The sequence below is a fragment of the Narcine bancroftii genome, chromosome 8, assembly GCF_036971445.1.
Source record: "Narcine bancroftii isolate sNarBan1 chromosome 8, sNarBan1.hap1, whole genome shotgun sequence".
Taxonomy (NCBI): domain Eukaryota; kingdom Metazoa; phylum Chordata; class Chondrichthyes; order Torpediniformes; family Narcinidae; genus Narcine; species Narcine bancroftii.
In genome coordinates, this window is record NC_091476.1 from 8,210,723 (window position 1) to 8,232,972 (window position 22,250).

Below are 22,250 nucleotides of genomic sequence, written 5' to 3' on the forward strand. Positions count from 1 at the left end.
TTCATTGTGTGATGACATTGTTTAATGGGTTTATTGTATATGTTGAACATTTAGTGGGTATGGAGAGGGGTGGGAAGGAGGGAGGGAAGGGAAGGGGGGAAAAAGGGAGAAAATGACACTGTGTATATTCAAGAGGGAAATGTTTGTGTGTATTTTGGTTAATATGGTTCATAGTGCGAAAAATAAATAAAAAATTTAAAATTAGATAAGAAAGCCAACAGAAGCCGGGATCGAGTGCAATACACAAACTTGCTGAAGAATTGTTAATTGTGTTTTCTTCTTCTTTGGTAACCCCCTGAGGTTATTCTAGCTCTACGTGGCTAATAAGGCCAACATGGGAGCTACAGATTGTCACAGATGGTACTTGACAGAGCAGTTTGTTTAGAACCGAGTCATACTCCTTCCACAGATTATGCTGGGCTTCCAAGAGTTCCTACCAAATGGACTCACGATTCGTAGTACAATCATCGTGGATTTCCACGAGCTGGCAGAGTTATTACGGTGTAAGAATATCTTTGTAACATTTCCTGTGTCAACCTTGTCATGACGGAGTTTAGGATATACATTTTGGGAATCTGCTCTGGGAATACAAGTGACAAACTAGCAAATCAAACTAACTGAGTGCAATTACAGCCTCAATGATGGGCAAGTTGGCCAGAAAAAGAATGCTGACAAGATCAACTTGTCCTGCCCATGGATTGAGAATTTTTCAGACAGCTGTGGGAATAACTGTTTAATAAATGCTTGCTGAGGGTACTCAAGACTAAGTCATGAAGGAAGAGGAGGGCTATTGGTGCTAGTAGACTGTGGGGATATGTAGGGTTGTGATCTTGAAACTGCTTTCATCAGTTAGAAAAGCCACAATAAAGTGGATAATGAATTTCATCAACATTTGCCTCTAAGGAATGATAAGTGGCCATGTTTGCCAGAACTTGGTGGAGATTTTCATTATTAGGCAGAGAGAACAGAATGTGCCAGCCAGTTCAATCAGGTGAAGAGAACTTCTATTTTTCAGTTTTTTTTTAAATACAAGGCCCATCTGCTCTCATGCTTTCGTGATTAAGCAGAATTGCCGGAGTAATTTCGGTCAGACAGCATCCTTGGATAGAAGTGGTCAGCTTTATTAGGGATCAAGTGAAAAAGGGATACAGGCAGTCCCTGGGTTGAAAACACCCGATTTACGAACAACTTACATACCAAGAAGCCGACCAGAAATAGAATGTCATGAACTTCAGGTTTGAGTGCAATGATGCTGCTGTCACCCAGCATTGTGAGAGTAGCATTCCGCATTTTGTGGGAAAATTCTAAGGGGGGGCGGGGCTGGAGTGGGGCAGGGAGGGGTGGACGAACCGGAGGGAGGGGGCAGAAGGATCATGAGAGAGTAGCCATCACTTCATCACCTTCTCCTGAGTTAGCTTTTAATCATGATCCATCAGCCAGCTCCCTACCATGACTACCAGCCCCCCCACATCTCCATCGGGCACACAAAACTCAAAACGGTCAACCAGTTTACCTATCTCGGCTGCACCATTTCATCAGATGCAAGGATCGACAATGAGATAGACAACAGACTCACCAAGGCAAATAGCGCCTTTGGAAGACTACACAAAAGAGTCTGGAAAAACAACCAACTGAAAAACCTCACAAAGATAAACGTATACAGAGCCATTGTCATACCCACACTCCTGTTCGGCTCCGAATCATGGGTCCTCTACCGGCATCACCTACGGCTCCTAGAACGCTTCCACCAGCGTTGTCTCCGCTCCATCCTCAACATCCATTGGAGCGCTTTCATCCCTAACGTCGAAGTACTCGAGATGGCAGAGGTCGACAGCATCGAGTCCACGCTGATGAAGATCCAGCTGCGCTGGGTGGGTCACGTCTCCAGAATGGAGGACCATCGCCTTCCCAAGATCGTGTTATATGGCGAGCTCTCCACTGGCCACCGTGACAGAGGTGCACCAAAGAAAAGGTACAAGGACTGCCTAAAGAAATCTCTTGGTGCCTGCCACATTGACCACCGCCAGTGGGCTGATATCGCCTCAAACCGTGCATCTTGGCGCCTCACAGTTTGGCGAGCAGCAACCTCCTTTGAAGAAGACCGCAGAGCCCACCTCACTGACAAAAGGCAAAGGAGGAAAAACCCAACACCCAACCCCAACCCACCAATTTTCCCTTGCAACCGCTGCAACCGTGTCTGCCTGTCCCGCATCGGACTTGTCAGCCACAAACGAGACTGCAGCAGACGTAGACTTTTACCCCCTCCATAAATCTTCGTCCGCAAAGCCAAGCCAAAGAAAGAAGATAAACATATGTAGTTATTTTTATGTACTGTGCTGTAGTTATTATGTACTGCATTATGTATTGTGTTATTGTGTTGAAGATGTTTTATATGCATATAAAGATAAAGATTTGACTAAATGACGCTAAATAAGGGCTGAATGCTCCTGTACTGACTTGTATACAAATTCGAATTAAAGACAGACCTAGGTAACGGAACTAGTTTTTAAACCCAGGGACTGTCTGCCTGTACTGTTGCATGTTGAGGGAAAGAACTTGGGCAGGGATCAATAGGTGATAGGGTAAAGTGCAGAAGGTGTGAGTGGTAAAATGGCAGGAAGAGAGACCATTAAGAGGGTGAGAAGAAAAAAAGGTTAGAGAGAGAAAATGGATACAAGAGTAAGTAAAGAAGAGAATGGAAACAGTGTAGACAAGGGTGAGAGGTTACCTAAAGTTGGAAAAACAAAACAAAATCTATGTTCAGCTATTAGGAGGAATAGGAGGTGTTGTTCCTCGTTTATATTTGGGATCACCCAGACCAGACGATGCAGGAATGGCTGGGGAAATTGCAATGGTTGATAGGAAGTTCAACCTTAGGCCCAGTGTTGTGTTTGAAAAAAGTCACCCAATATATGCTTGATCTCACTGGCACAGAGATGGTAGGTTTGGGGGAAAATATAGGGAAAAATTTTAAACTTTGCGTGCCAAAGGGGTCAAGAGGCTGGCTAGACAGGGAAGAGTGGACGAGAGAATGTTGGAAGGACGTATCCCAGCAAAAAAGAGAGGGTAATAAGTGGCTGGTGGTGGAATCTTGCTGAAGCTCGTGGAAGCGTCAGAGGGTGACTTGGATAATTTGTTGGATGTGGAGGCTAGAAGGGTGGAAATTGATAATCAAAGGGACTTTATCCTTGCTTTGGGGGGTAGGGCTGAAGTACAAGAAATTATAGACAAACAGGAACAGGCATTATCAACATCAGAAAGGGAAATCCATGATTTTTCTGCAGAGCCTTGGCTACCTCTCTCCAATCAGCTTCCCCTTGTGAAAATAATGTTAATCCTCAATACACTTGCTCTGCATCACATAACATCTTTTTTCCCTCTATGTCACAATTTTCACGATCCTTTTAATTTACTTTCATTCTAACTCAATGTCTGTTTATGACAACTTCATGCTGACTCCAATTCCCACTTAAATCTGTTACATATTCTCATTCCTTCCTGAATACAAACTCCTTTGAAACTTTTACTACTTTGCCATGTAATATTTGGTCCTCACTTCCAAATCCCTTGGAACTCTTCACCCTTGTTCAAATATTCAACTCGACTTGTTTTTCTAATTTCCTTTGCTCTCTCTCTCTCTCTCTCTCCCCCATCCAGTTCAATTCCACTAGAAGCTCTTCACTTACTGTTTTCTCACCAAACTTTGCAGTTTCACTTGTAACCCAATTTTCTATCATTCATTTACGATGCAAAAACACAAAATCATGAGTGACAAGTAAGAGGCAGCAGAACCCAAGACGGTCAGTATTGAACAGCTCCTCCCTATTGGAAGCACAGCTGAACACTTTTTCACATGGCGATAAAACAAAATGATATTGCGAAAGACCTGGTTTAAGGCGAGACAGTACACACTATGTGCATAAATTTTGGCCACATGCCTTAGATCAAATAGGGGGCGGCTATCTAAGGAGGTGGAAATATAATGCAACTTAAATTGTTGCAAGGAGTTTGTATGTTTTCCCGGTGAACTATGTGGATTTTCTCTGGGTGTTCCAGTTTCCTTCCATCCTCCAAAACCTACAGGATTCTTGGGTTAATTGGACAATATGGGTTTCATGAGCCACAAGGCCCTTCTAGTGTACTGTATCATTAAAACTAAATGTACAAATGGTCACATGCTCTTGAAAATTCAATGGCAGAAACTGAGCAAGATTGTTGTTCTAGCACCACCCAGTGATATATTCATCTTTACTCTATAGACTGACCCACTTCCAGTGATTTGGCGACAACAGTGGCATTATCAGCAAATTTGTGGATTGAATTGAGGCACATCTTAGCTATACGGTACGGGGAGTAGAATAGGGAACGAAATACACAACCTTGGACGCCTGTGTGGAAAGTCAGAGTGGTTAAGGTGATATTGCCTCTTCACACTGATTGAAACAGAGGATCTAGTTGCAGAGCAATGTCTTGCATCCTTTTGTATGGTCATAGTTTTGCTGGTAATAATGCTGTAGTCAATAACAACAACTGCAACCTGATATTGGTGTTCCTGTAGACCAGGTGATCAAATAAAAAAAATGGAGGGCCAGCAAAGTAATATTCGCCTTCAAGGATGGGTGAAATGAAGTGGGCCCAGGTCCTTCTTGATACGTGCTCCATAACCAATCTCTCAAAATAATTCACAGTATCCACAGAAGGGATGTTACAATTACATTACAAGTACCCAAATTCTTGCCCAAGTGTGTAAGAGAATTACATTGAGCTCATGGAAATGGTTACCAAGAACAAGACACTCAATGAGAGAGAAACATTAAATTCCAACCTCCTGTTCTTTTGGGAGAACAAAGAGAAATTGAGGATAAAACATCCACACTTCTGTCCTTCAACCCCAGTCTAAAAAAACATTTTGAAATGGAAACAAATCTAACAATCAATTTCACATTCTGGCATTGTTGTGCTGACTTGGGTAGCTCTTTTCCCCAGAAAATATTACGCATATATCATCTATTTTGCAGAGGATGTAATGAAGACAGTGATCAATTCCTGTGAAGTTACAATTGGGACATGCAGCTGTCAATTCCAGAATAACCAACTGAAAAAAAACTTTGCTGTCTGAGTCAGATCTTTGACAGAGCTCAGCAGAAACACTATAGCTAACAATATTTTTTGTTAGTGTATCAAATTTAAATCAGCCAGGGTTTTCTTTATATTTTTCCTCGAAGAACAAGACATTTTCCACTGTATTCAGATGAGATGACCCATCTCAGCCTCTGACGTTACCGAGCAATCTTCAGAACTATAATTTATCATCATGAACAAGTCTCAAAAGTGTTTTGTAGAAGCATCAGAGTGCAAACATTCATATAAACAACCTTACAATTAAAAAAAAAGTGCATGAAAAGTAAGGCAGTGTTATTGGTTCATTGATTATTCAGGAATCTGATGACAGCAGGGAAGAAGCTGCCCTCAAGCTACTGAGTGCTCGTCTTTAGACTCCTGTAACTTTTTCCTCCCCAATGGTAGCAGAGCGAAGAAGGCATGGCCTGAGTGGTGGGGATCCTTGAGGATAAAGGATGCTTCTTTGCCTCTTGTCAATGTCCTCGATGGAGTGAAGTCTGGTGCCTATGATATCGCAGGCCAAGTTAACAACTCTCTGGAGTTTTTTCTTGTCCTGAGAGTTGATACCTCCATAATAGACAGTGATGCAACCAGCCAGAATGCTTTCCACGGTAAACCTATAGAAGTTTACGAGTCTTCGGTGACATACAGAATTTCCTCAAACACTTCACAAAGTTTAGCTGCTGTGAGCCTTCTTCATGATTGCATTGACGGGGAGGTTCCAGCACAGATCTCCAGAGATGTTGACATCCAGGAATTTGAAGTTCTTGACCCTCTCCACTACTGAGACCTTGGTAAGGACTAGGTTGTGTTCCCTGACTTTGGGAGTGCTCCCTCCACGACTCTCACTATTCATCCCTTCCCACCAATTGCCCTCGTCTCTCTCTTTCCCTAACCCGAGTCTTCTTCCCTCCAGCTGTCTCCCTTTCTCTATCCCCTACAACTTTGATATTCACTTTATTGGTCAACAGAAGTCACAATTCTTGAACACTTCTGTTACATTAATATGGAAACTATACCTCTGATATCGAAGGCACACAGAACTGTCTATCATCCCTGAGGCACCACCCAGCCTCTCCAGCCTGCCAATCAGGTGTGTGCCCACCCACCAGTCAGAGCACACACTGTCATTGGCTGGCCTGTACATCACAGCCCCTGCTCAGCAGAGTGGGATATTTAAACCCGAGCATACCATTGTTCATTCTCTTTGCCATATAGTCAGGCCCTGCACTTGTTCCGGGTGGTTCACACCACAGCGGACACCATCCAGAGGGGAACACAGGTAAGGGGCTAGAAACCCTTAGGCCGACCAGGTAGATACTGGTAACCCAGTAGATACTGGCATTGTAGCCAGAGTTCTCCGTTTACTTGGGGTGTGTTTCTTCCCTGTAGGTAGCCAGTTAGGGCACCTCATCAGGAGTCAGAACCCCCTGCCCATGGGTCGTTACTGCTGAGATAGGTGAGGATTCGAATACACTCCTTTGTCGCTTAGCCCCTTCCTTCGGTCAGGTTTCCAAGGCTAGGTGTAAGCCAGTAAGCCTAACATATGTGTGTGTGTGTGTGCGTACGTAGCTGCTTGTATTGAACCTGTGTGTAGGTGTTGTAGCAGATTAACTATGTTTGCTCTGGGACTGCCCCAGAGTCCTTTTTACTGTTTTAATAAAGCATGTGTACTGTTGCACCGCATTGTCTGGATTCGCTTGCCTGCTGTACCCAAAAACGAACCCTTTCCAGACATTTCCACCTCATTCCTCTGTCTTGTTTTGGGAGTCTTATTGGGATATCCCAATACCACAAAAATAGCTACAAAGCCACAATGCATATTGATTTATTACATTTTAGCCTTACCCTTACCAAATAAACTGACAGCTGCAATAATGTCATCTTTTCCCCAACGCAAAAATCCTAAACATGAGACAATTTACAGAAAAGATGACATAACATCTACTTACAACCCCACTTAAATGAAAAATTGAGCAGCAAAAATACAAAGATACAAGTGAAATAACTTGCAGCAAGTGGTTATTACAGTTATTCTGCAGTTTTTTGAGGTGTCCAAATAGGAAGAGCACAGCTCGGGCATCGCTGTTACAGAGCCAGTGATATGGTCTGGGACTCAAATCCCATGCTATCTGTAAGGAGCTTGTATGTTCTCCCTGTGTCTGTGTAGGTTTTCCTCAGGAGCTCTGGTTTCCTCCCACCCTTCAAAATGTACTAGTGTTACATGTCAATTGGGTGTAAATGGGCAAAATGGGCTCGTGGGCTGAAAGGGCCTGTTAACGTGCTGTATATCCAAATGTCAAATAGTAATTGTCATACCCTTTGATAAATCCAACTACTCGTTTATATTAATCCCACTTTTTTAAAAAATCACTCCATTTTTATCAACTCCCCTAAAATCCACCTCATACCAACACAAGAGGGCAATCCATTGCAGCCAATTAACTTAACGACCTACCCATCTTTGGCACAAGTGCACCAAAGGAAACTTAAGTCACAGAAGACTTCAAACTCCACACAAATAGGTCAGATCAAACCTGGGTCTTTGGAACCATGAGACAGTAATTCTACTTGTGCCATAATTTTACACGAGTAATTCTATAAACTGCAAAACCAGTTAGTTTAACCGGAATGGTAGAAATACCATTTGACAGGCCTCAATGAGCATCTGCCAGTGGCAATGATGTCAGGATGGTTATGGGTATCTCAGGAAGAACTGGTTCACCCGCCGAGGAATTAGGGGATATGGGGAGAAGGCAGGTAGGTGGAGTTAGGTCACAAATTAGATCAGCCATGATCGTATTGAATGGCGGAGCAGGCTCGATGGGCCATTTTTGGCCTACTCCTGTTCCTTCTTCCTATGTTCCTATGTCACAACTGGCCTTCCGAAAGATCAAATGGACCACAGTTCAGCGTTCAACACCATTACACCAGCAAAACATGACCAAACTAAAGGATACGTAATACTGTCTCTCTGCATCTTGATCCTCTGTTTCCACATCAGCAGACCTCACTCAGTGCAAAGAACCAATGTCACCTCCTCTGAGCAGACCATCAACAGAGGGCACTCCAAGGCTGTGTGCTTAGACCCCAACTCCTTGAATGCCCATGACTGCTCATCTTAATTCAGCTCCAACTCAAATCTACAAATTCACTGAGAGCACCACCAATGTTGGCCAAATAATTGAAAATGATGAGTCAGAAGACAGGATGGAGATCAAGAATCTTGTTGGGTTGTGTCAGAACAATTATTCTCTTAACAACAAGTCCAAGGAGCTTAATATTCAGGCACCTACTTACATTTTGCTCATACCTGAAGAAGGGCTCAAGCCTGATACATTAATCATGTCTTCTCTTTGGCTTGGCTTCGCGGACGAAGATTTATGGAGGGGGTAAAAGTCCACGTCAGCTATCATGTATCTTTACAATAAAGTACACTGTCTGACCTGCTGAGTTTCTCCAGCATTGTTAATTTTTTGAAAGGAGGGGCTGAGGGACCACATCTGCCTTGTTGCAACGAAGGTTCTGGGAGTCCATACTTCAAAATTAATTTCCTGAAGCCACAACACATAAATGCTAGATACAGCATTTCTGTGCTTTTACTTAATTACAATGTCTGCAGAGTTTCGGGTTTCATTTCCTGGAGCCAGCACATTGAGTTAACCATGAAGCCACACAGCTCTTCAACTTTCTCAGGTGTTTGAACAGATTTCGCATGCCATCAGATCAAACATCTACAAATGCACTGTGAAAGTGTACTGATTGGTTGCTTCAGAGCCTGATTTGGCAATAGAAGAACAAGGATGCAAGATTGTAGAAATGGGGTCTCTGTAAGGTAAAACATCATGAGATGGGAATGTGTAAGGAGTTACCCTGTGCAGGGCTGTAACAAGAAGGGGAGGTGTCCTTGTACTCCTGTTAGGTAAAACATCATGAGATGGGAATGTGTAAGGAGTTACCCTGTACAGGGCTGTAACAAGATGTGAATGCATCCTTGTACTTACAAGATAAGAGAGACATTGATGGATTGAGAGGCAGGAAGCTAGCAGGGAAAGGATAGCAACAGTTTTAGTCATTGGACAAGTAATGATATGATGATGTTCTAAGCATGTATCCAAGGGTATAAAAAATCACCATTTTGCTGATAACGGCAGAATGCATTCTCCGACTAACATTGTTAGTCGCAAGTGTTACAATCCGGTAATAAAGAACAAAGAACCCTGATTTCGACTCAGTCTGGTGTTTGTCTCACTCATTCATGAACAAAGCAGACCTAACAGTCTCCCAACATTTTAGACGAGGGGTCTTCAAAGTGGAGGATATCGATCCAAGGGGTCGATAAATGCAATGGGATCAATAACGCCGGGGGGGGGGGGTTGTCGATTGAAAATAGTGCCAATGGCAGTGTTAGCCGACCTCTCGCTAGAGCGGGCCTTCATGGCCGTCCTGTTGCATTTGACTTCCGCCTTTGAATTAGTTTAGAGTGAACAAGGGACGGAGAGAGGACACCAAGTGTTTAAAAAATAAAATTGAGAAATGTGCAATCCACAAAAGAACTTTACGATGGAAAAGCACAGATTTAATACCAGAAACCAGAGGCCTGGCAAGTCAATTCACTCGTATATCAGTGACCTAAAATCAGGGTAAAGACCTGTGATTTAGGAGCACTCTGTGAAGAATTGATTAAAGACAGGATGGTCCATGGCATCTGCAATGAAGGCATTAGAAAGGCACTGCTGCACAACAGTGAACTAATGCTCACAAAGGCCATCTCCACATGTCTAGCCTATGAGACGACAGAGGAGAACAGCAGAAAGCTTGCCTCTCTACAGAAGCATAGAAGCAGCCAGACGCAGCAGCCAACCAAGCCCTATGACACAGTCAACCAGGACTGAGCTCAGGAACTGCGCTGCGACGACTTGGTAAGGCGAGAGATATGCCCAGCAATCGGCGGGGTACATGTACTCCCAGTGGTACATTTGCACTTTTCAGGGGGTACATTGGGTCTGAGGAAATAACCACTACTGTACAAAACATGGTGTTGTAATCTGCAGGCAGATTGCACAATGTCATTTTTTTTAATCCTTAATTTTTAAGGGTACACAGGAACCTATAAAAAAATGCCCAAGGGGTACAGAGGAACAAAAAGGTTGGGAACCCCTGGTGTAGAGCCTGACGGAAATGGAATCATTGTAGCAGATGCTGAAGAGCCAGGCAGTAACTCACTCCAAGACCCAGATACACAAGAACGATTAACCAGTTGGAACCAGAGTAAGGAGAAACCAAACCCGTTGACAAGTATTACATTGATGGGCTGACTGCAGACGGCAGGAGACCTAGCAAAGATGCGAATCAGAAGGAATAACGAAGCATTTGTAACAATGAATATCAATGATAAAGCAAAAGACATTAAAGTTGACACAGGGGCCCAGCGCAATGTCATGTTACAAAGAACATTCAATCAACTGAGGAAGTCAGAACAGATCATACCATGCACCAAGTCCACAAGCCTAGTGGCATACAGGAGCAGCAGAATCAGAATCGATGGCACAGTGCAGCTGCAGTGCTACATACAAGGACGGGTCCACATAATAACCTTTTTCATAGTCCAAGAAGATGTCATGCCTCTGCTGGGCCTGAGCACAAGCATGGACATGGGACTTACTTAGCTCAGCAGAGAGTACACTAGATAAATCTGGCCAAGGATGACTTGACACAGAATTTTTAAGAGTACAGTGACCTTTTTTTTTAAACTGAGGAAATGGGGAAACTGCCATGCAGCTCGAATTTGAAATGAGGCCTGTGGTTTATCCAGCACACTGTATACTAGTAGCAATGAAGGACAACGTTAAGGCTAAGCTGTACAGGATGCAGGTCCTGGGCATGATTATCCCAGTCTCCAAGCCCATTGAGTGGGTGTTCTCCATGGTGGTCGCTAAAAAAGGATGGACAGGAGATCCGGTTCTGTATCAAACCGAGAGATCTCAATACAGCTTTAAAACAACCACATTATCCAATGCATATTATGGAGGAAGTTGCCGTGCAGATGGCCAGCACAACAGTTTTTTTTCCAGTCCTGGAGGCAAAGAATTCCTTCTTGCAAATCAAACTTGACTACAAGTCGTCACTGCTGACCACATTCAACATGAGTTTCGACCAATAAAGATTCATGTGAATGCCATTCGGAATCATTTTAGTCAGAGAGGTATTTGAAGGATGAATGGAGCAGATCTTTGCTGGGTACCCTTATGCTATCATTGTTGATGACATATTTGTAGTTGGCAAGGATTTGGAAGAACATGACACAAATTTTAAAAAAGACACTCGACAGAGCCCAGAAGATAAACCTTAAGCTCAACCCCCGGAAGTGCATATTCCGGCTGAACCAGGTCAGTTACGTAGGCCATGTCTTCACAGGATAAGGCCTGAAGGCAGACCCTTCAAAGGACAAAGCAACCAGCAAAATGCCGATACCGACAGACATGGCAGCACTGCAACGTTTCCTGGGCATGGTCAACTACCTAGGCAAATTCATCCTGAACTCCAGGGATCTTACCATTCCACTGAGGCAGCTGATGCACAAAGACATGGAGTAGACACACAATGGATGCATTAAAAAGGCATGTCAAGCCCACCTGTTCTATCGTATAACAATGTATGAAAACCAGTTATGCTAACCTGTGATGCATCACAGAACCAACAGGGTGCAGGATGCCTGCAAGACAGAAAATCTGTGGGCTACGTATCCAGATCACTCACCAACATGGAGACCAAGTATGTCTAAATAGACAAAGAGTTATTGGCAGTAGTTTTTGCCTGTTCAAAATTCAACAACTAGGTCAGTGACCATAGAGACTGACCACTTGTCTCTGGTCACAATTCTGAAGAAGCCAATTCACAGAGCCCCTGCATAATTACAGAGAATGATACTTAGGCTTCAGACATACAACCTGACTTTAGTTAAGTGTGGAAAAGAAATGCACTTACCTGATGCACTATCCCGTGCTCCCAGAAAATGCATGACCCAACAAGTTGATGCAATGACAGTAATGCACATCTCCTCCTCCCGGTTGGAGGAAATGAGACAGCACACGACCAAAGACGCAACTTTGAGGACCCTGGGCACTTTTACCCTGGTGCAGCCTACCACTTGAAGTGCAACCCTATTTCCCATTCTTGGATGAGCTACTCATTGATGATGGAATCACAGAGGACACCTGGGTGCAGAAGCAGGGCTAGAGAGTTTTTTTTTGGACAGGAATGACCGAAAACATCGTCCAGGAAGTGCAAGCTTGTTCGGTGTGCAACAGTACCAGGCCGCACCTGCAGAGGGAGCCATTGTAGCTCCACCTGGTGCCAGACCTCCCGGGTCAACTGTAGCATCAGACATCTTCAAATGGCGCAGTCAACAGTACTTGGTACTTATAGATTCTGTTTATCGAAAAAGACCTTCAACATGACGCCACCTCTTCAGAAGTCATAACCAAGTTGAAGAGAAACTTTTCGGTGCATGGGGCACCCCACACTCTGCGATCAGACAATGGTAGTTTACCAGTGAGAAATTCAGACACTTTACAGCAACATGGGATTTCAACCATATTACAAGTACCCACAGTCAAATGGATTGGCTAAAAGAGCTGCAAGGAGCAAGAAGCAGCTCACTCAGAAGTCTCATAGGGAGAAGACGGATGTGTTCCTCAACCTGCTGACCTTGGAACATTCCTCATGACACCACGTTGGGCTCTCCGTCGCAAAGACTCAGGTCCAGACAGATGCGGATGACCTTGCCAGTGGCAGAGAGGCTCTTGGACCCTCAGTTAAAGAACCTACAAGAAATCAAGGCCCAACTTCTGAACAGGAGGTTAATGCAGAAAAGGAACAGCCGACTGCTCAAACCATTAGCAGAAGGGTCCACAGGGATATGACCGCATGGGCATAGTCAAAGGAGGTACCAGGAGCACAGGTCATATCTGGTAAAATTAGGTGTATCAGAGGAACTGTTGACACATCCCACCTTGTAAGGGAGCCACACCAATCCCAAAACATTGCCGATGAGACTATATACCAGGATCTAGAACATGATCCTGGTAGGCAGAGCTCCCTTAGCAACCCAAGAAACAAGAGGCTGCACCCCAAGCATCCACTTCTACCAATGGCTACTACGTAACACGTGCTGAACGTATTTGTAAGCCAAACTAGACTGGCTATTCATTGCTGAATTGTAACTATCAACATGGATTGTGGTATGTGCGGGGTTGCACGAAAGGGATGTAGAGAGCCGCTCCCACTGGCTGCTCTGCACCTGCTACAATAGTGTTGCAACCACCATATTCGCCACAGTGCTACTGTGCATGAGCAAGTCCCCACGAGGTGCGGCAGTTGAAACTGAATTTGGCTGGTAGCAGTTACCATTACAAGAAGCTCCTGTTGTATATAGTGTTGTTTGAGCGTTTGACTAAGGTTACCACTTGTGTTGTCTGGTTATTCAGTTCAATAACAAACACCCAGTAATGCTTCTTTTAAACACTTCTCGCTGTCTGTCTTGATGGGTCCGCTACTAATATACAGGCAATTTCACTTGCTTCTCTAACTCAAAATACAATCTTATCTGATGTTTTGAATTTGTACACAATCGTACAGCTGAACTAACTCAAAACTTTATAATGGTAGCCTCACCTACAAATATCACCCTCGGGCCACTGGAGACACAAAAAAAAATCAAGAAAATGTGCACACCTGACTGACCTCTGCATTATAAATCATGGATAGAACACTTAAAAGATTTAAGTCAAAAATCAACATTTTGAAAGGTTTAACAGACAAAATTATCCCAGGGACAGATTTAACAGCATCTTCTGGAGTCTCTAAAAACAAGATGTAATGGCAAATATAAACGAGCTGCAGTTTCATACTGGTGCCCATTTTTCGTAATTTATCATTTTTACCTTTAACACAGAATTACTCGAAGAATAATCACTTCCCATGACCAAGTGCAAACCAGGAGAAGCCGGAAGACGGCCCGACCGAAATGCTGATCGTCCCATTTATAGGGATGCTGCCAGACCTGTTGAGTCCCCTCTACTTCCCATCACTCCGGTTTCCCCTCCCCCCCCCCCCCCCCCCCCCCCCCCCACCAAGGCTCTCGATCGGGGTGCAACCACGGAATTTGCAAAGCGCAGGCCCCGAGCTCGGATTACAAATAGTGACTGGCCGGCCAATGCCTGGTATTAGGAGCGGTTAGGCCGGAACCCAGCGGGGGCATTCCAGGCTTCCCCAGCCTCTCCTGCCGTGCGTTTCCAGCCTTGACGGTCTGGGTTTGGCTGTCACGCCTGCGGAATGGGGCCAACGCACGTGTGTGCAGAGAGGGGGGGGGGGGGAGAAACGAGATGCGAGCCGAACAATGTAGCTGAGAATGTCCTTCCCTCCCGGATGTGAGTGTGTAGGAAGTGGGGGGGGGGGATGTGGTGGAGGACGGGACCGGGTTGAAAACTCCAGGCGGTAGGGTCGCCATTTTAAGAGGAGGCCCGAAGTGGAATAAATTGGATGACGGGGAGTGGGGGCTGGAGACGTCTCTGATTAGCAGCCAAAGGGGGAAGGGGGGGGGGGGGGCGAGGAGGCACCTGCTCTTACTTCCTTCCTCCTCCCTCCCACCACCCCCCCCACTTTCTCCGCCATACAAACCCGACAAACGTTGTGCCTTTTCACCTAGAAAGTACCTCCGCGGCTCTGCTGTCATCTCTCCCGCGGCTCCCGAAAGGTGCGGCTTTCTGTTCTCATCGGCGGCGCCCGGTTCTCGCTCCTCCCCCCCCCCCACCCCCTTTAAAAATAAAGCAGCACCCTAGGCCGCTCTCCGCCGGCCGGCCGCTCTCGCCTCCACCTACACCACGAACACACAATGCCGCGCCATCGTTCACCCCCCCCCCCAACCCCCTCCACCCCGGTCGCCCGCCCCTTCCGCAATGGCGCGACCACCACACCCCCGCTTGCTCTTCCAATTGGCCCCGCGGCCTTTAGTATCCGCCTCACTCATTGGCCTTTCCCCAAGGGCATGTTCTGCCTCGATCTGCGGCCTACCCCCGCCGCTCGGGTTCCCCCTGCAACGTCTTCAGCGTTCCGTGCGGCGCGGCCCGGCCCCCGGACTGCAGCCGAGTCAAACCCCCCCCCCTCCCGAAAAAGTATCAGGGAGCCCCACGTACCATCGCGCTGCCCGAACCGGCACCTTCCTCGCCTGCTTACGTCGGTCATCCCGACCCAAGCTGGGACCAAGAGAAGAGAGGCTGTTCCTATGGCGACCACGACTGTCAGGGAGAAACGTCATGGGATAGGCGAGCTGCTCCAATCGGAAGGCGGATTCTCACGGAGACGTCACGGAAAGACTGGGTCCTCGCAGTATTCTGTCATGCCATTGGCTAGTTTCGTCCAGTCGACGTGATGATTGGTTGGCAGCAATGTTGCCTAGTAACCGCGTTGCTATGGCAACTGGGATGTTCAGTGAAAGCAAAATACAGTATAATAGAACCATTTTTGAAAATCGAGATTAATGGATTACAAATCATGACGAGTGAATTTAAGATTCCCTCGGCATTTATGGTTCAGTTAGTAATGGCCCTGTAATTCAGCCGCTCAGGCCCTTCCACTTGGCTTTGCTGCTCATTCCCTTTCCTCAATTCCTCTGATAGTCAACATTCTGTTGGTCTCAGCCTTGAACACAGCCATCGGCTGCAACTTCGTGTAAAAGGAATTCCGTCGATTTGCCATGGTGACCCTGCGCCTTGTTTCACTACTGAATTCCCAGCCCTTTGCGTTATTCTAGAGGTGACTTGTCCACTCAGCCATGAGGAACTTAGTATTCTTCAATTAAGTCACCTAAACTTTGGAGGACAGTGGCCGAACCTACTCAACCTCTACATGTATTGACAGACTCGTCAACTGAGGAACCAACCTGGCAAATCCTCATTGCATTTCTCTTCCAGCAAGAGCTTCCTCCTTTAGGTAAAGGGACCAAACTACCCCAGGTCTCTGTGTTACTTGGGCAGCTTCTTAAATAACTTAGAGGTGCAAGATTCAAATAACAGAAGAGACTTTTACTTACTGATGCCTTCCACCATCTCAGGAGACTATTCACACACACCCATGTACACATACATACACCCCACAGTGGTGGACTACAGTTACTACAGTGAGAGGTGTGTATTCTTACACGGTTACAAAATAGTTCACATTATCCTGACTATATAACATGATCCAACCAAGGTATTTTATTGGTAAGATATCTTTACTCAAACTCCAATACTACAATTAAACCCAACCTGTCAATATGCTTTCCCAATTGCCCATTAATATTGGCAGGCATTTCATCAATGAGAACCAGCATTTCTCCAGGAAGCTCTCAACAAAGCTTGTCTAAAATGTCCACTCTCAGATGTTGCATCAATTTTGAAAGATAATTTGCATCTTTAAATACTTGAGTATGGCACCAAATTATGAGAGGAAAGCAACATGTTGAATTTAAATGGTAATCCAAGAGCAATTGCCCTAAAATGGAACTGACAAAGTAATCAACTCTAGGGAAGGGATAAATGTCTGGTTGTATGTAAAGCTATAGGTGTGATCAAACTCACTTCATTCAACAGATATCTTTATTTTTCAAGTCAAATTTATTATCATCTCATTAATCTAATTACATAGTACAACTGGACAAAACAGTGTTCTCTGGTCCTTGGTGCAAAACATGCAGACAAACATCTGCTGTGCTGAGTGGAAGGGGTCATTAATAATTTTGCACACCTTTGGTAGTTCACATCAATGGTGGGGGAGAGCAGGATGGAGTGATCCTCTCTGCCACTCTTATGGTCCTGAGGATTCATCTCAGGTCACTAGTTAAGTGCACTCCAAGGAACTTGGTGCTCTCTACACTAGTTATTGATGTGCAGAGAAGTGTGGACATTCCTCATCCTCCTGAAGTCTACATAAGACTCAGGTTACTCTTGCACCATTTCACAAAATGTTTCACCTCTTCTCCATTGTTGCTGATGAGGGCAAACTCTGCTGTGTCATTTGCAAGACTTAACACCTTTGGAGCTAGATCTGGTGATGCAGTCATGGGTCAATAGCATGACTAGGAGTAGGTTGAGCTCACAGCCCTGAGGTACATCACACTCAGTATGACATTGCTCGACATTCCACTGACAACCCACAGTGGCCTTTGTGTTAGAAAGTCCTGAATCCAATTATAGATAGGGGTGTTGAGTCCCAGTGAGGACAGCTTCTCCACCAGCCTCTGGGGAAGGATCTTTTTAAAAAGCCATGCTGCCTGACATATGAGACGTCATTCTCCAGGTAGGTCATGACAGAGTGAAAGAACAAGGCCGTAGCATCGTCTATGGAATGGTTTCTTCCATAGGGGAATTGAAATGGGTCCAGCATCTCTGAGAGGTGTGCTTTGATGAGTTCCATCACCAGATGCTGGAAGCATTTCATAATGGAGGTCAGCACCACTTATTATGTAATAAATACAAAATATGGTGAATTTTCTTCCATTAAGGTTTTGACATGCTAGACTTAAACAGAACTTGTGTTTCACACTACTGCCTTGTGGTTTAAATAATGTTCCCACCTAACTCAAATGAAAAAAAAATTGCAAGAGTTTTCTTTGAAGGGTAGACAAAAGAATTTTGATTTCAAGAGTGGGAGATGAGGAAATGTGATGGGGTGACACAATAGATATATCATTAACATTTTAAGAGGGGAAGTTAAAGGATGAAAGAAGGGGTGCTGTAGTTTTGTGATGAGTAATTTGGAAAAGGTTGTTCATTTCCTTCAGAGCAACAATGTTCTCAATACAGAACTGAAAATTGCATGCTTTTAAGTATGGGAGTTTATTGTCATATACATAAATGTACAGATGCACCAAAATTCTTACTCTCTGCAGCCACATAGGTACACAAGATACACAAACAATAGTGTAAACTAAATCAACAGTATATCCCATTAGACTGAAAAATAATATAAAAGGGAGAGAAATAAATTCATAGTTGCAGTTAGTGTAAAACAAGAGAGGTTTCAATCCTGGAGAGTTTTTTTTTTAAAAAAACTGGTCCCAGAGTGGTTTATAATTAGTAGAGGAGGTTGAAGAGTCAGATAGCTGTTGGGAAAAAAAACTGTTCTTGAACCTGATGATGCTGGACTTTCACAGCAGTGAAAAAGGACAATTTAAATTTGAAATGGAAATCCTTCGTTTCGTTGGATGGGAGGTCAGTGCCCTTGATGGTCTTGGCTCTGTGTGTGTGCCACTTTCTGCAGTCTTCTGCATTCCTGGGGACTTGTGCCAGGAAGAAGCAACATGTTGCCAACAGCAGAGCAGAAAGCCCCAAGATTTTTCATGCAGCACAACATAGAGAAGTGAAACAAAATCACAAAGGGACTTCAGCTCACCATCTTCAAGGAGAGGTCACACCCAGGTAGGAACAAGATCAATGTCATTGCACTTGGGAGTTTGCAAGTGCAGTCGGGTAACGTTTAAACTAAAACTCTGAAAGAGAAATGAAAGACAATAAAAGGCAAGAGAGACAAGGATGAGAAACAAAAGTTCTGCAAATAGACAATTTAGAAAGTATCTAAATCCACACTGTATCTAAAACAAAATCAACAGCACAGAGAGACAAATAGGTATGATTTGATTGCTATTACAGAGACATGGTTAGGAAGTCAAAAACCTAGAACTCATATTCAGAGACAGCAGGTACAACTCCACCCACAAGAGATGAAATAAGTAGTTATGAGAGACTTGGAGGAGATGGCACGTTCACAATCCTGCAACGGAGGATTGAAAAAATTGTCATGAAAGAGAAAATAAACCTCTGGAAAATTGCATGCCACAGAAATGGATAAGAACTCATGACCTTAGAGATAATAGCATGGATAGAGGATTACCTAACTAGCAGGAAACACTACAGGGAGAGAAGGAAATTATTTTCAATGAAAAAAAATTGAGGATTCAGGGATCAGAATTAATGACAAGAAGCAAGCAATTATGTTGTAGCCAAATTTGCCTTGGGTACAAAAATAGTTGGCAAGGCAAACTGTGAGAAGGATACAAATAGTTTACCAATATTGAAAGGTTCAATGATTGGTTAAAAACCTTAAAGTGTAATGTAAGTGTGAAAATACTATTTTGAATCTTATGGCTATCTGGATTATTGTTCATGTAATTAAGAAAAACAAATAGGAGCCATCTCATGAAGGCATTGACATGTTTGTACCTCCATCTTTTTCATCTGCTTTCTTGTGTATTTTGAGCAATCATCAGGAATTAATCAGGAGTACTTGCTGAATTAGACCATATTTGGGAAATCCAAAGCAAATAAATCGCTGCAATATCACTAACTAAAATCAACAAGAAAAGGCCAAAATTCATTTTTAAAAAGTGAGGTGTAATATTTCTTTTCTTCTCTTGGCAGCATTTCCAAAGTTTCATTTTTATTGGGAAGGAAAGAGAAGTTAAAAGTTATGTATTATTTTTAATGAGTAGTTTAGATCACAAATTTCCACAGAAATTTGGTGGGTATTTTCCTTTAAAAACAATGTCTCCAAAAATTATAGCATCTCAGGGGAACTGGCAGATTTCTACTTCAAATAGAAAAAAACTAGTGATTTTTTTTAAATTAAAAATTTAATTAGAAACAACTTGGTCTCCTTCAAAAATTTACTTGCCCAATTTTACTCCTTTTTTCCCCTGAATGCTCAACCTCCTTGGAGTATTAAATTCAAGAATGAGAAATTTTACAGTTCAACTAGATTTCATCAAAACGTACATTTGTTTTTTAAATATGAAATGGAAAGTTTTTCCTCACTCAAAAATTACAGTATATGGAATCTTCCTGATTATATGTTTTTGTAGAAGTTTTATTTTCCAGTTGTTCTGGACTGTATCTGAACTGTGAATGCATTATTTGAAGTGGGTATTGGATATTTATTCTTGTTTTGCATCATACAGCAAACAAATGCATTCACTGAGAACTATAGAACAAAAAAATCTAATTGAATATTTGAATGAAATAATTAATTCTATGATTTACATTTAACAGAAAAAATGCATTTTTAAAATACAGATTTTACTGTTTTCTCCCCATGATTTTCTAACAATAACATCTTTATAAATCATGAATCCATTCAAGAGGCACCAACACTTTGAAAGACAAAAGAAAAACCGCAGATACAGGTAATCAAAAAGCAAGAACAGAAAATGCTGGATTTACTCAGCAGGTCAGGAGAAATAATAGTCAACATCTGGATTAAATGTTGCTGAGTATTTCCAGCATTTTGTTTTTCTTTAACTTAAAAAAAAATTTAGTAATATTTTGCTCTGTGAACCTTTCACAGAATCAACATTCAATGTCTTTATATTTTACCCAAGGATCACATGAGCATCATGGATTGTGAAAAAAATAACTTTCGAGAATGAAGCTCTGACCTGGTTATTAAAATACAATCGATATCAAGTTATCTCTTTATTGTAATTGCCAATAATAATCAAGTTCACAGTGGATGCCAAGGGAGTTGACATAACATTACAATGTAATTTGTCAAAATTAATAATTTTAAAATTACACTTCACAAGTTTAACCCTATGCAAATCAGCCCTTTAAAACCAGAATCTTGGAACAATTCCATTCAAGGCACTTTAGTCAACAAAAATTGCTTCTTTTTTTAAAAAAAAGATGCAGATTAATTTTTAATCATTTTCTATTTTGCCAAAATGTTTTCATTAGTAAAAATCTAAGATATTTTTTGATGGCCAAAAACCTAAGGCACCACAGGCTCTCTTTGGTTCAAATCTTCCTCAGAGACCTCAAATGGAATTACATTAGGAGGCATTCTGGAACACAATTAACTTTTCAATTTGATGTTTAATTTCAACTTCTCACACCATGTTGTGCTCTTCTTTCAGCTCTGCACATTTCTCCAAGATTAACCTATAAGAAAGCTAAAAAGGCAAAAATAATACATTGAAAAGTTTGAAGTAAATTCCATGATAATTCCTGAAATATCATGCAAGTAGGAGGCTTAGCAGTACAATAAGTGTAAAACAAGAAATATTCAAAAACTTGTGCCATAGTGCAATTATAACAACAGAAGAAACTTTAGATAGTGCTTTTTAATGTCCTCAGCGCTTCTCAACTTTGCAGGTGTGATAGGATGCTGGAAAATGTTTGACTTCCCATCTGGGAGTTCCGAAAATCCCTCAATTCTCAACTTAAATCTTGGCTCTTATTATTTCCTGCAGACTACTAGCAAACAGCAAATTTTCCCTTTTACCATCTAGATGTGACCTTTTCAATCAGGATAGTATAAATGATCATTGACAATGACTAACCCAACACCTTTAATCAAATAATAGATAAACTCACTGTCCAATCAGCAAAGCTGTGAATAACTAGCTCAGGCTTCAAATTTGAAAAAACCCATCCCATCCGCCCTCCATCCATCCATCCCATCCGCCCTCCATCCATCCATCCCATCCGCCCTCCATCCATCCATCCCATCCGCCCTCCATCCATCCATCCCATCCGCCCTCCATCCATCCATCCCATCCGCCCTCCATCCATCCATCCCATCCGCCCTCCATCCATCCATCCCATCCGCCCTCCATCCATCCATCCCATCCGCCCTCCATCCATCCATCCCATCCGCCCTCCATCCATCCATCCCATCCGCCCTCCATCCATCCATCCCATCCGCCCTCCATCCATCCATCCCATCCGCCCTCCATCCATCCATCCCATCCGCCCTCCATCCATCCATCCCATCCGCCCTCCATCCATCCATCCCATCCGCCCTCCATCCATCCATCCCATCCGCCCTCCATCCATCCATCCCATCCGCCCTCCATCCATCCATCCCATCCGCCCTCCATCCATCCATCCCATCCGCCCTCCATCCATCCATCCCATCCGCCCTCCATCCATCCATCCCATCCGCCCTCCATCCATCCATCCCATCCGCCCTCCATCCATCCATCCCATCCGCCCTCCATCCATCCATCCCATCCGCCCTCCATCCATCCATCCCATCCGCCCTCCATCCATCCATCCCATCCGCCCTCCATCCATCCATCCCATCCGCCCTCC

General features: G+C 43.6%; 2 protein-coding genes and 1 long non-coding RNA gene across 10 annotated transcripts in view; 1 reads left to right on the forward strand and 2 right to left on the reverse strand.

The window, feature by feature from the left end:
• Window positions 1–15,454, reverse strand: part of atrx (ATRX chromatin remodeler) — a 146,013-nt gene extending 130,559 nt beyond the window's left edge. For 2 of the 7 annotated variants that reach the window (XM_069892819.1, XM_069892818.1), the window contains exon 1: window positions 15,318–15,454. In XM_069892819.1, the coding sequence (XP_069748920.1) occupies window positions 15,318–15,439 (122 nt within the window). In that variant the 5' untranslated portion in view covers window positions 15,440–15,454. Of the gene's footprint in view, window positions 1–14,066; window positions 14,152–14,826; window positions 14,941–15,317 lie in introns of those variants that run through there. The other 5 variants (XM_069892822.1, XM_069892820.1, XM_069892821.1 and 2 more) reach the window with 5 other exon arrangements.
• The window catches only part of LOC138740336 (uncharacterized), an 18,352-nt gene continuing 11,019 nt past the window's right edge, over window positions 14,918–22,250 (forward strand). The window contains exon 1 of the long non-coding RNA XR_011342838.1: window positions 14,918–16,307. This is a non-coding gene — a long non-coding RNA (uncharacterized lncRNA). The remainder of the gene's footprint in view (window positions 16,308–22,250) is intronic.
• Window positions 17,981–22,250, reverse strand: part of LOC138740331 (magnesium transporter protein 1-like) — a 38,660-nt gene continuing 34,390 nt past the window's right edge. For both annotated transcript variants that reach the window (XM_069892842.1, XM_069892841.1), the window contains exon 10: window positions 17,981–21,106. In XM_069892842.1, coding sequence (XP_069748943.1) covers window positions 21,091–21,106 — 16 coding nt within the window. In that variant the 3' untranslated portion in view covers window positions 17,981–21,090. The remainder of the gene's footprint in view (window positions 21,107–22,250) is intronic.